The sequence below is a fragment of the Choloepus didactylus genome, chromosome 3 (genome assembly GCF_015220235.1).
Source record: "Choloepus didactylus isolate mChoDid1 chromosome 3, mChoDid1.pri, whole genome shotgun sequence".
NCBI classification, from domain to species: domain Eukaryota; kingdom Metazoa; phylum Chordata; class Mammalia; order Pilosa; family Megalonychidae; genus Choloepus; species Choloepus didactylus.
In genome coordinates, this window is record NC_051309.1 from 86961140 (window position 1) to 86976417 (window position 15278).

Here is a 15278-nt window from a genome sequence, read left to right on the forward strand (position 1 = left end):
GACATTAAAGGAAATGAAATATTAGGAAAGGAAGAGGAGCAAAAGTAGCAGCTCTAAAAGATCTAGATAAAATCATGGTTGTTAAGATAAAAAGGGCATGATGAAAGCCTTCAAAATACATCAAAATGCCAACCAAGCACTTCTTTATTAAACTTTAGACTGAACTGGAATCATCTTAACATTCTTATTAAAAATACAGATCTCTGGGTCCTATCCCCAAAGATTCTGAATCTAGTTTGGAATGGAGTCTGGTAATCTGCATTTTTACCAAATACTAGAGCAATGCTAACACACATAATCCAGTCCTATATATTGAGAGATGTCACATCTAAATAATTCATAATAAGATGAAGATTAATATTCTTACAGCCATCTCCATTAATAAGGTCAATAGAAACAGGAATTCCAAAGAGGAACAATTAAGCTAATTTCAGAAGTAATTCATGGAAAACTCTCACTAATCTAATTCATATCCCTTTTGATGTGTATACCTTTTCATTAGTTTAATTAATTTTTCTGGCTTATAATATGGTCACAACCTTGCGGAAAATAGAAAGCAAACATTCTGGATGAGCCAAAGGTAGATGTCTACATAATAAAAAGTGAAGTGGTGATTAACACAAATATTGAAATTACTCAGTTTAAAGCCATTTTCATATTTGCTATTCCAGTATCTGAAGGAAAGTTCTTTTAAATTGGAATATTTTAGACAAATTCTTCAATATAAACTCTCCTTTTTTAGGCATAGCATTTCTGTTAATAAGAGCATATTGGGCAAAATAGAAGACAAGAAGACTCTAAATCGGGATGTAATAGTGACTAACTAGATTATCATTACCACTGTATAAGAATTTTAAGATACAGCATTTCATCTTCAGTTACCTTTCACGGAGGCGGTCCTTGTGCAATTGTATAAAATGGCTAGTTCCCCAAATGTGGTCCACATAGGGATGGATGACAACAATTTTTCCCCTTGGAACACTTCTAGTCGGCCCTCTATCGAGAAGAATTTAAGAAAATCACAAATAAAAATTTGCCTAGATTTCACAAAATAAAAGAATAAAAGAATCAGAAGGCACACAAAACATCCAGGTAAGATATCTTATGCTTCTCATTATAATATAGTTATCTAAGAAGGCAGACTTTGACAATAGACTGCTGGGGTTCAAATCCTAGTTCTGCAACTTAGCCACTCCCTTTATCATGGATAAAGGGGGACAATAATACCCACTTTGTGCAGTTGTTGTGAGAATTAAATGAGATAAGAACTTAAAATAATGGCTAGTACATAATAAATGCTATATGGGCCAACTATTGTTAATATTATCATTGTTATAAAGCTCTTTCCCTGAAGCAGAGGATGGCGTTTTGTTTAGAATTCATTCTACCCCATGCAAAAAAGTAGTACACAGAATGACTGCATATCTTGAAAACACAGTACAGCTGTTGACACTGACAGAAGGACAACCTGTCATAATTGATAATACACTGGCTCTAAAGTCAGATTGCCTGCTTCTGTGTTCTAGATCCACTATTGGCTGTGTGATCTTATGCAGGTTACTTCACTGTGCATCAGTTGTTATCTAACCCTGACACTTAGGCCTACTGAATAAATAAATGAAAATCACTAAATGAGTGATTAGTGCTTGGCCGTAATCTTTGTAAGGCAAAGATGCAGAAAAGCAGAACATCAGAAAACCTCTTCACAATTCTTCTGTCCTTGCATTCTCTCTTCCCTTCCAATGAATGCAAACAAAATCTTACCTAACCAAAATCATATTTAAAAAGTTCCTAAATTGTTAAAAGAAGAAAAGTGGTTTACTTCTCCAACTTCATTGAAGAGTTAGTCTTTCCTCCTCCTAATTTACCACTAGGTAGCTCTGAGTCATCTCTCTCCATTCATTCATTCAACAAATCCGATCTGAATACCTACAGAGCACCAAGAACTGTTCTGGATGCCGGAGAGACAGAATGGACAAGACAGAAAAGATACTTATTCTGATAAAACTTATATTCCAGCAAAAATAAACTGTTTTAGCTCCAAGTCCTACAAATAAGAGATACAGATTAATAATTTCTCATTACAACTTAATTCTATCCTATCAAAACCACTTCATGGCACTGTCAAGTTAATATCATGGATCTTAATGTATTTCAAGTTTTTTTTTCTAATTGATTATGGCTCATGGCTCTTGAGCAGTACTGAAAAACTGTATGGCATATAAAAAATTTAAGCTAAATATGCTTTTACTATTTGCTATTCAAGCTATGTTTTATAAGGGAGACATTTATAATTATCAAATTAATTTGCTCAATCAGATAATTAAACAAGGCAATTCAGTCTTTAGATAACACCATAATTAATTCAAATAAGAAACTACTCAATTTTCATTTCTGTATGTGTTATATCCCTGATCCCAATGGCTAAATTGATGCTGACTCCTGTTAAACCTCTTCTCTCAGCAAGAAGCAAGATGGGCTGACCTGCGTTTCTCCTTCTCTCCCAGAAGTTTCAATAATATTTTTTTACTTAATGACCTATCTTCTCTTGCCAAAATGCTTTAGTGTTGCTAAAGTAGAAATGAAATGGCTAAGAAACAATTTGCAAGAGGGAAAATTTGCTCTGGATCATATGTCCCTAAAAATTTGAAGGCTGGCTAAATTAATTCACTACTTGGGAATAATAACGACTTGGGAAGGGCTGTATAATTTAAAACGTGCCTACCAAGAATAATACTATATTATTATAATTCATAAATTATAAATAATATACCAAAAAGTATGAAACTGACATATTTAAAGAATTAAAGAATATGAAAACAATCTTTCATATGCTATAAATAGAGTAATACCCATGTTCATTGGTTTGGACCAGCCTTACACCTAAGGCCCCAAGGAGACAAAAATAATAAAAGCATCGCTTAGAGTATCAGGAACTATAAGGCAAAACAAAAAGCCACAGCACATCTCAGGTTACCACTCTACTTGGGTGAGCCAGTTTACTTTTTTCCCTAAAACTCAAAAAGTTGGGCCACATTCAGAATTTGACAGCGCATTCAATAACCTTAGGTTCTGTTCACATAAGTTCTTGCTTCTATGTCTTAAAAAGAAGAAAATGACTGCCCAGTATAAGATCTGCACATTTGATAAGCATTTAACTAGCAAATCCTGTGTTTATCTGACCATTATGATTTCCCAGCATGTAAACATGTTCAAGTGATCATAAATGGAGATAACCATTTAAATGGTCCTAAAAGCATCATTTTTAAACTTACAGTATTTAATTTGATGTGTTTATTGGTTAAAACATACTTAATTATCTTTTGAAATCGTTGCTATATAACCAAAATATTTTACAGAACTACCAAAACAACTGTTTTGTTCCTGATACAACTACCTAAAAATGTCAACATAAGCAGCAGTATTTTAAATGGAAGCACCTTTCGGTGATTGTTGAGTAAGTGACATCGTGATAAAAAGTGTTGACTTGAGTTACATTGCCTATGTGTGCATTTTGCCTCCATCACATCATTATAAGCCGTGTGGCCTTGGGCAAGTTACTTAACCTCTCTGTGACACATGGAGTAATATGGAGATAATAACAGTGCCAGCATCACAGGTTGGTGAGATGAAACGAAATCTCTCTATTCAAGTGTCAACAGGATGAAGAAGGCATTCAGTAAATATTAAGTATTATCATCATCATGATTAAATCAACAATGTTTCTCTATTTCATGAATTCAATCAGTTATTTTTTCTACAGATAGAGTAACTGGTGGTGTGTTTTTATAAATGTTTGGAAAAAATGTAAGACAATATGCAAAATATTTGTTATATGCTAAATAGGATAATCTGTGAAACCCACCTGCCAATACAAAGATATGGTTTCCTGGTTCTCCTTGCTTAATGATGTAACTCCCTTGCTGGTAGTTTCTTCCATACATGCATTCTACCATGTCTTTGATCTGCTGAGGATCCAGTCTCTTCAGAAACTGATTTTTATTAAGAGCATCTGTAATGAGCTTCTTCTCACTGGTATAATGGAAAAGAGATGTTAGTTATGATTAATGGAAACCTTGTTTTGTTACTTAGATGCACTTCATTCTGATTCTTGATATTACTACCTACATATTTACTACTTTCAGTGAGGACAAGCATTTTTGCTGGATCCACCAAACACCTTGCCCTTATAATTACCATACTTTATGTGTAAAAGTTTGAAAATATTTTTAATATTTTTCTGGTCATCCTTTGATTACATTGATGTTGCTATCATTCCTAATTTTCATCATCGCAAATGTAGTGTCTCCCAAGATCCCTAGATGCACTAGAAGTGGATACAAGATTTTGAGATGGAAAGTAAATCTAGCTGATAGAAAGAAATTGTATTAAGGGACAGCAACATAATATGCATTCACTGAAGTATGCTTGCAGGCATAGCACCTATGGTAGTAGTTATTTTATACTTTATTTTAACCCTCACTACCATCCTATGAAATAATTACTATTCTTATTTTATGAATAAATAGATTAAGAGACAAGAAGCAACTTATTTATCATAGGAATTAAATCTAAGTCTGTGATTCCGAATTCTGTGCCATTTCCATTTCACCCCATTGTCCCTCCTAAGGTTGAGAAGTCAGTTCATTTGGAGCTAATCAGGTCTTACCAGACATAAAGGGTGATGGTGGTAGCCAGAGTGAGCCTAAGCTTTTATTTCTGGGTATGTCTAAACTAGACAGAACCTACATTTCCAACATTTCCAATCTCATACCCTATTCATTCTCCAAATCCAAGGTCTGACTCGTTGACAATCCTAGAACACTGCTTTCTTTTGTGAAGGAAATAGCTCAAATTAGTTGCCCAATCTTCATTATAATAAATTTCATATGTTTTAATTAACCCCCTTTATATGCAGATATCACACAATTATTTATCTGGAAGAAATGATGCCTTGTAGGCCAGTAAGTCAAGTCAGATTTTTTACAAAATATATTTACTCTCACGTGATTCTTTATAATAAGGTTTTTTTTTTCCTTTCTGTTTTTCATTCAAACCTTCTCCCATCGCTAACTTTACTCTGTGAAAACTGGTCTTCTTTTTCAATACAAAAGGTTTTCAAACATAAGATAAAATTTCAACGCATCAAATACTTCCATCCTGACTCCATCTATCAAATCATTAAACTACATAAAACAGACTCAACTCTTGTGCACAGGGATTCCTTCTTTCTTACAGTAACTCCATCAACTCCAGACCCTTCCAAACTCTTTGAGTACCTTTCGGAACTGCCTCCCTCCTTCATCTAACCAATCACCAAACTTCGTCAATTCTCTTTACAAAGTATCACTATTATCTATTTTATTTTCCATTGTCAAGGATATTACCACAATCCCTCCCAAATCATATTTTCAGATTAATCTTGCTAAAAAACTGACTTCATCCTGACCCCATTCTTCCTTCATCCATTAAAACTGACAATTAATTCACTTAATATATACTGAGAGCACACCTTTGCTAGGTGCTTTTCCTGGTGCAATGGTAGAGCAGAGAACAATACCAAAAAAAAAAAAACCCCAGCCCTTATTGACTTTTCATGCTAGCATGACACCCTATCAAATGTTTCTTCAAGGTCCACATTCCAATTTCCCAAAGTATGTTCCAAGAAATGCTATTTCTTTATAAACAAAAGTAGGCTGGGTTTAAACCATTTTGCAAATTCACAGTGCACAGTCTAAAGGTTCAGAGAAGTCTTGCAGTAAATAAATCTGTTTAAACCAATGTTTACCAAACCTAATGACCTTTATATGGTTTTTTTTGGCTTAACATCTATTCTTCTATGGAAGTACTGTGAAATACCCTTTTGCCTATAAAAGAAAATCAACATTCCATCATTTGGTGTTCAGCATTTCCCACCAGCAAAAATCATATCACATGGTTAGATATTGAAAGCTTTCCTCCAGAGATCAGAAACTGGACACCTCAATGAGACACTGAACCAGAAGTCTGAGCAACTTTAGTAAGGTGAGAAATAAAAGACACAAATAGAAGAAAAAAGCAAAGAGAGAAGAAAACATATAGACGTAAACATAGGAAAACAAGGAATGAAAGCACCATTCCTTCCAAAAGACGCGATTGGGTATGTGAAAAATTTAAAAGAAAGTACAGGTAAACTATTAAAACTAATAAATGATTTCAAGAATCTCACTGAATACAAGTTCAATAAACTAATTCAATTGTGTTTCTGTATCCGAGCATCAAACATTTAGAAAATGATCAAACATTCAGAAAATGAAATTTTTAAAATGGCATCATTTACAAGAGAATGGCAAACATTAACTATAGAGGATTATATCTAACAAAGATGCCTAAGACATCTACAAAGAAAAGTACAAAATATCATTTATTGGCACAGGGATGGACAAAAAACCTTTGGAATAGAATAGAAACTCCAGAAACCTATCTACACATATACAGATACTTGATTTATGCCAAGAGTTGCATTATAGAGGTATGGGGGTGGGGGGGCAGACATCAATGGAAAATAGACACATTAAAAAATGCTCACCTTTGTTCATTATAAAGGAAAAGAAAACTAAAGCCACAATGAGATACCACAACATACTCACCAGAATGGCTAAAATGAAAAAGACTGACAACATGGAGGATGTAGAACAACTTAATACTCATACACTGCTGGCAAGAGTATAAATTTGCTCACTACTTTGGAAAAGTCTTTGGCAATCTACGTTAAATTTGAATGTACATACAATGTACTACTCATCAATTTGACTTCTGGGTTTTGTTGAACACCAGAACAACCAAATGTCCATCAATTGTAGAATGGATAAATAAATTGTCATACAGTCATACAATGAAATACTATTTAGCAGTGGAGATTAATACACCACTGCTATGTACAATAACACAAATGAATCTCACAAACAGAAATAATGAGAAAAAGAAACCAGACTCAGTAGAGTCCACACTCTATAATTCCATTAATATAAAGTTCAAAATTGACAAAATGTAATCTATGGTGGTACAGTAATCCAGATGGTGGCTACCTCTGGAGTCAGTAACTGGTAGAAACTAGAAGAGGGGATGAGGGGGTGTGTGGAGGGCTGGTAACGTTCGATTTCCCGATCTGTTTGGTGGGTACTTGGGCGTGTTCGCTGAGTGAAAATTCATCAAGTGGCTCACTCATGATCTGGGTACTTCACTAAATTCATTAAAAAAAAAAAGTGTATGGCTTTGAAGTCAGAAATCCTAGGTGGAAATTTCAACTCTGCCACTTCCTAGCTGCATGACCTTGAGCAAGTTATTTAACTTTTCTGAATCTCAGATTCTTCATCTGTGATAAGTCATAGTCATCATCTATATTTCATAGGAATATTATCTACTTTAACTCAGATAATGTACCAATAAATGCTTAATAAATGTAGTAGTACCAGTTGTACTAGGAAATGATAATACAGTGTGGTGCTTTTGGGGAAGAGGTGAATGAGGAAAGATCTAGAAACCAGAGAGAAAACAAAGAAGCACAAGATCCTGCGCTCAGTTCAAAGTTCCCCAGTAGGGTTGGATCGCTAACTCATGCCTATCAAAGGTAGCATGTGTGATCCTCATGGTTTTAGTCCTTTACACCCCCAGCTTACATAATCAACATTCCTTGAAGCAATAAATTCTTGCCTCCCTGTACTGCTTCAGGAAGTTTAACCAGTCAAAGTCCTCTGATAGTCCCTCATTCTGGGCCCTCAATCTTCCTTCTCTGTTCCTGTGTATTTGAGGCCTTCGTTCTCACTGCTCTGCTTGTCAAAGCAAAGAATGTGTCTTAAGACCTTCTTTGCTTAAGGCTTTTTCATATCTGTCAAGGATTTCTTGTGAACTTCTTTCTTATCTATGGAGGAACCTCAGCAACTTTACTTGTGTGGCATTTCAACAGAAAGCATATTGCCAAGTTAGAATGCCAGGAATTGATCCCCAGTTCTGCCACTTACTATGAAAACTTGGGCAAGTCACTTAATCTCTCCATGCCTTAGTTTCTTCGGCTGTATAACGACAATAAAAACAGTCCACAGGTCACAGGGTTTCTATAATAATAAAAGCAATCAACTATATAAAGCAGTAAGAACATGCTCAGCACATAAAATGTGCTACATAAAGGTAAGCTATTACTATTACAAAAGCAGCACGTTACCAGCAACTTACAAACCTTTAAGTTAGGACAGCTCTCAATACTTTATTCTTAAAACCTGCCTTTATTTAAAGGAAAAATGAATCAAGGAAAAAAAAAATGTAACCTCACATATCACAGAAAATTAAGGTGTCTATTTTGGTTCGCAGGTGACCAACATGCTTTTGAATCCTGGGCCTCTGAATCCTCTATTCTTTTCCTGCCACCGTGAAGCTCCTGGCTCTGCTCTAAGGGGTTCTTGCTTCAATATTTAGCTAAGAAAATACGCTATATTTTAAAAATATAGTTGTATTTTAAAATTATAGCTATATTGTTGGTATATATTTATCCTTTGGAGCAAAGTAAAGTATTTTAGAAGACGGCAAATTAAGGGCTGTTCTAAGATTGCTCAATATTCCTCAATTGCCCTCAAAGTCCAAATTCCTTTGTTCACTAAACAACGTCCTCCTTAACCTGAACGGGGCTAAAATATCAAAAGCAACAGCTAGTACTCATTCCTAAGAGTATGCCGAAGACCAGAAACCTTTGAAACTCACAAACTCTTCACAAACACTAAGCGCCTACTGTGTATTCTAACTAACTTTCACCGTCTCCCCACTAACAAGCTACAGGAAAGCAGCAATAAAAAATAATTCTATTTTAACCAAGAAAGGGTCCACCACTTTCCAGCAATGGTGTCAGCGTTGTAGTCAGACAGTAGATAAGCAACAGGATCAAACACAACTCTACAGGATATTACTTAAGGGAAGCACAGAATTGACCTAATTAGAAGTACTTTCCTGGTTGGTGCATAACCGGTGCTAGTGACAGAGCCACAGAACAAGCCCCCACTTCCCCACCTATTAGGGAGAACCTGTACAATGTGGGCAAGTCGCCTGACAAGCCAGCCTCCTGCTTGTCCAGCCTCCCTGTGCTCTGCGTATCCCAGGCCTACCAAACTACGTGCAGTTCCCCAAATATGCAATTCCTCCAACGTGCCAGGAGACCTCATCTCCCTGCAATCTATTTCTTCTTTCAAAACCAAGATCTTTTCCTCTGTGGAGGTTCCCTGATTCTACCAAGCAAAGTACGTCTGCTCCTTCCTTTGTACCCATGTATCCTAGAATATTAGCCACACAGGACTGCAAGAATTAATTGCTCCAAAAAGACTGTGAACTGCAAGGATGTGGAGTATGTTTTCTTTGTCCTTTTATTCTAAAACCTAGCATTGTGCCTGGCACATAGTAGGAACTAAACGCAACTGAGAATGCTAAAGAGCGCTCAAATTCTTTCTCTTAATTTAAACATGATGGATACAAGGACAAGAGTGAAGGTGGAAAACATCAGTTGCCAAATAAACAAGGCGCAGATAATAAGGAGAAAAGGCCCCCCAGATTTTTTGAGTGATGAATTACCAACAGGAAAAAAATACCTAATAAATGCATAAACTTATAATTTGAGAAACAAGCATGAGGAAATGAGATCATTCCATGGGTGATCAGAAAATAAGCATGGCTTTCTCCTGTCAACTCGCTTACTCTTTTGCCCATATAATCAAGTATGGTTGTAATTTAATCATGTTTACTGATGCTTCATGTTCACAACAAACATTTCTCTCTCTCTTTTTTTAAATTCGTGCAGATGATCCTATTCCCACGAGCATCAAAGAACAGAGTTTAACAATGAAATGTTGAAAACAACCAAAACTGACAACGAAGTTAATCTGACACACTCAATGATATGCATAATCATCATTGTGCTTCATTGTGCTACATGGTAATTAGGTATAAATGGTAAATAGTTCTCTGAAATTTCTGTAATTAGTATTGCTCTTAGGTAGTCAAGCTCAATACTTCTGGAGTCTGCTGCAGGGAAACCTGTTCCTCTAAATCCTGATGCCCAGGGGCTCACCTCAAACTAACTAAATTAAATACTCTCTCTGGGTGATTACAATGTGCCGTTATGGTTAAGAATTACAGCTGTAAACAGGAAACGGGTAAGGAAGAGTTTGAAATTGCTTCTTCCCTCTATTTCTTCACAGAGCCAGGAGCATGACTCCATTGCAGGCACATCAAGCAAACAATCAACTAATATTAAATAATTAACAATGATTAACTAAGTAACAATAACTACTTGATATTTGTTTGTCACAAGACTTTGACATATCTTATTCTCCTCTGCAATATAACAAATAGATACAGAAACGAGAAAAGCATTACTCTCTTCTCCCTCCTCCAAGCATCCTTCGTGGAAGCTGAAACTTGGCCCGGCACTTAGGAACATGCTGCCAAGTCAGCTCCAGGACTCTGGCTTCACCTACCCAGCACGTGCAACATTATTAACCAAGGAATCGTGTACCAGAGAAGCAACAGGTCCTGGTGTGGCAAGCAGAAATCTAAGATGGTCACTTGGTTCCTCCCCACTAGTGTCATGCCCTTGAGTAGGGATGGAAACTCTAACTTGCTTCTAGCCAACAGAACATGGACATGGTGGAGGGAGCGTCATTCCCTTGGTTAGGCTGTTATATGACAACGGTGATAGGCTAGTCACTCCAGTGATTCCGTGAGGTCCTGTAACACTCTTAGCAGACTTTAGAGATTCTCCCACTGGCCTTGAAGAACTGTGTGGCCATGTTATAAGGGCACATCTGTGAGGCCTGTGAGAGGGCCATGTGGCAAGGAACTGTGGGTGGTGTAATATAATTTTTTTGAAATGTCTTGACACAATTTTGCGGCCACGGCTAGAAGCCCTTTAGGGCCCAGTTAAGGCCCAGTTGCTCCCCCTTCTCGAGTAACTGATTAAGTCTAAGTGTCGACCAGTCCTTTTACTGGGCTCTTACACTCCAGGACCTCTATGTGCTGCCGTAATCACTCCATGACCAGGTGCCAAACAATCAGGAAGAGCCTCTATGCCCCAGAGTCCAGAATTACTCAAATTCACCAATCCACAAGGTTCCCATGAAACCCAGCTAACTCTACCTGTTTGCCACACCTGAGCTGTGTCCTACAACTCCAGCTTACTATTACCCTCTCCCCAGGCACAACCCCTTGTGTGGCCCTGCAGGGCAGCCTTCTCTCATTTGGAGCTGTAAGAAATAAAGACTTCTTACTTTCATGGGAAAAATCTACCTATAGCATACTAGGGACCACAATTAATAAGAATACCATAGTAGTACCACCTAAATACTAGGGACAAATAATTAAGGACTAAAAAGAGATGTTTTGGGTCATGAAAATTGTTTAAAATGGGGAGTGATGAGGACTGTACAACTAAGTGAAGATAACATGAGATATGGATGGATTATCATAGACATAACATATGCTATGTGAACTTAGGAACCCCCTACTTTATAAGGCAAGCCCACGATTGTGGAGCTTGCTTGGGTGGAACTTATGGTTATAAAGGGGAGGCTAAGCCCACCTATAAAAAAATATAAATATAATTAAAGACTTGTGTTTTTCACCTCTCCAAGTGTCATTGTACTATGCCTCTCCATTCAAACTACCTATAATCATACCTAATATCATAAAATGATAAAACAGGTAGACTCTAGATGCTGAGAGCAGCCCCCAGGTGACAGACAGCAAGAAAATATGGACCTCAGTCCTACAACCACAAGGAAAATGAATTCTGCCCAGCACTGTGGGAGCCTGGGAGACAACCACATCTCAGGAAGGAACGCAGCCCAGTGGCCACCGTGGCCACCACACCATGACTGCAGCCTGATGGGACCCGGACGAGGACCCCACTAAGCCATGCCTGGGCTCCTGACCCGTGGAAACTCGAGATGTTTTAAGCTGCTAAGTTTGTGGTAATTTGTTATGCAGCACGGGGAAACTAATGCATTGGGTTTCCCTGATCTGGATGTCCACTTGCATATTCCTGCTATAAAACATAACCTTCATTCTTGAACCTTCTGACAACTTCCACCAGAAACAACCAGCTGCCTTCACCCACGGCTTCTGGTTTGTCAGATTGCCAAACCACTGGACTTTTCTCTTTCTTGCCATACATAGGGAGCTTCATTTTGTTTTTCTGAAGACCCAGGTAAAGGCAATATTATTTACAAGCATATTTTTTAACTGTCCAACTGATAATCAAGAGTCTTTACATACATGTTAAAACTTTTAATAATCTATGTAAAATCTAGATATAAACCTCTAATAGCAAAACATGTAAAACCCTATCTCCCAGAAGAAAATAAAAAAAACCCTTTTCTTTCCCCAGCAAAATTTTCCTTCTACTGCAAATTGGTAACAGAGCAGCACTTTCTGGAAGCATAAATTTCAGGGAGAAATAACAATAGCAGGGAAGCTGTTTCTAATCATAGCATTTAAAAATATCTATTTCTGATTATATATTTAGTTTTTACAAGGTTTTCCAACTAAAATATCAAGAACCTCCTTTAAATTTTAATCTGAAAAAGTGGTATGGAGAAGTGGTTAAGAAACAGCTCTTAAGTAGTGACATATATGTCACATAATAGTGACATATAAATATTATTATTACTATTATTATTTCTTCCATAGAAAAATTCCTGTTCAATAAAGGATCCACATTTGTACAATGCACTGATAAATTACTCTTCATCACATTCAAATGCTCGGTACTGCTTTAGAAAGGAAGCGCAAATAATAAGAAACATACTCTTCCTCGCTCCTTTTCCCTGCCTTATTTAAATAGATGACTCACTAGCATTTTCCTCTTTTACCTATTCTGCTTCTGGGGTGGGAGTGACAAATGAGACTAATCGTCCTTCCTAAAACTGGAGTCAACATCTGAAGTCAGATGGCAAGTCTTTGTTGTATCTTTCCTTTACATGAAAAAACAATAGTTTTAAATGATAGTTTAAGCTTTCTTAGCAAAACGCAGTCATTCCAGCAACTTGCCAGATGTCTCTGATTAATTTGCCTGTGTTCCACCAGACGTTCTGCATGAGTATGTAACTCTACTCTGCCGGTGCTGAAGTTTGCTAAACGACATCCACGTAAACAGAAAATTTAATTTCAGTAAAAGGTCTGACTTCTACATCCATGGGTGTCTTGGTGCTCGAGGGGGTCAGACATAAGCAGAAATGCTATCTGAGCTCCCCCTTATCCTCCTTCACCACTGAAATTCAGTTCTCAACCTTGAGAAGCACTGTACTCATTGGGGTATCCATATCTGCCCCTCCGTATACTATTTCACAGTCTGGGCAATCAGATGGATTAAACCTTTTCTCCCTGTCCTTTTCCTATAGGCTCTGTGGATCTAGCACTTGGTGCACTTGAGGCAGTGGGCAGGTTCTGCTCCATTCAGCATGGAAGAGGCCCCAGCACCAGGAAGTACCATCGTTCTTAATACCAATCAGTGGGATATGTCATAAGGCCAACTGTTGCCCAAACTGGTCCGACTTGAGAACTTTCAGCCTGGTACAGGTAGTTTGGTGAACACTACAGCAGGACTGTAGAGGAAAAGATCTGGTCTCAAAGTGAAAGGTCTTGCATTCTAATCTCAGCTCTGCCATCTACCCTGGCAGTTATTCTGCAACTCCCCTGCACCTGTTTCCTCACTTCTCCAGTAAGTGGGGTGGCACAAAACACTCATTAAGTTCTTCTAGCTCTATTCTTGTGTTCGACATATTAAATTTAAATCAGAGAGCAGAGGACTTGAGACACTGGAGTACTCAGAGTCATCATATGATTTATGATGCTTCAGAAAGGCTGTAATACAAACAGACTATGCACCCACATAATTTCTGCTTTTGAAGATCTAAAATGGTCAGTGGACACCAAGCCAAGTCACTAAAAAGTACTATGATAAATTGCAGGTTTGGTACAGCTTAAAAGAGATTCCACATTGTGCCTGCTTCTTTCTGATGGGAACATTCTCATTTTCTGTGACTTTGTCCTTGAACCAAATGCATGTCTTACTTTGTTTATAAAGTTTTCCCAAATGTCACTGGATCATGATTCCTATCTCAGGAAATAATGGTTACAGTCATTGTCCAGTACAGTCCTGTCCAGTACAGTAGCCATTAGACACATGTAGCCAATTGATCTAAAATTAGTTGAAATTGTAATTAATTTTAAATTAAATTTCAAGTGCTTAATAACCACATTTGGCTAATGGCTACCACAATGGACATCATAGATTATATAACATTTCTATCATGTAAGAACATTCCCATCATGGACAGCACTGAACTATTCTAGAGCCTGATTTTTAAAAAGTAGTCCCTTGAATTTTTTAAGAGACAAAGTTCAAGAGTCCCCCAATACCATCAGAGCATATAAGTTCCTCCACACGAAGCAGGGAAGAACATGCTAGAAGCAGCCCCAGTGGGTAGAGGTCAACGCAGCTGCCACCAGCAGGGCTGCCTGGATATCAAAGAGGTACAGGAGCCTCAGAAAAAACGCAGCCCACCAGGTCATGGGTTTTAGAGTTGCTCATAAATTATTGAAATGAACCCTCCAATTCCAAATCTATCATCCCACCAGATTTTATTCACTGGTTTCTGTCAGTACTTTATATTTTCCTGATTTTCTTGATCACAGGAGAGCTGGGAGTCTCCCCTCATTTACTTGATCACAATTAAATAAATAACTATCATAGATTCTATTCAACAAAAAGACTGCAAGTCACTCAATGGCTTTCTTATCCAGTATGAAGGGTGAACTACATCCAAAATATAGTTAACAGGTATTAGTAGGAAGAAATTTAGTAGTAAGCGCCGCTGATAAAGTCTATAAAAGTTCAACAAAGAATCACCAAAAGCTAAGAATAAATAGAGGAAAAATCTTGTCTGATACACTAAATTCTCTGAAGGTCAGCAGGAACTGCTTGGAAAAGGAGTCAAACCAAGAGTTATTGAACATCATCTTTTCATCAGTGAATGACATTCCCATCATTTTTAATGCTTTAAATTCTAGAAAATTATTTCTTGCAATTTTCGGACAGACTGTATAAAATATATAGAGTTATCTAAAGTTTGCTTGCAGATTTTCTCCAGAGCTGGAACTATTTGTAAATGGAGAACGAATTATACTATCGAGCACTTCTGAACCAACAGAGGAGTTAAAAAAAACTCTGAGTTGATGACATTAGCTATCTGTGTTTAGCC

The 15278-nt window shown here is 37.2% G+C and overlaps 1 protein-coding gene across 2 annotated transcripts in view; it reads right to left on the reverse strand.

Moving 5' to 3' along the window:
- The window catches only part of PRKG2 (protein kinase cGMP-dependent 2), a 105156-nt gene that overhangs the window by 73614 nt on the left and 16264 nt on the right, over positions 1–15278 (reverse strand). For both annotated transcript variants that reach the window (XM_037830086.1, XM_037830085.1), the window contains exons 3-4: positions 3866–4032; positions 883–996 (exon numbers count right to left, since the gene is read on the reverse strand). In XM_037830086.1, coding sequence (XP_037686014.1) covers positions 883–996; positions 3866–4032 — 281 coding nt within the window. The remainder of the gene's footprint in view (positions 1–882; positions 997–3865; positions 4033–15278) is intronic.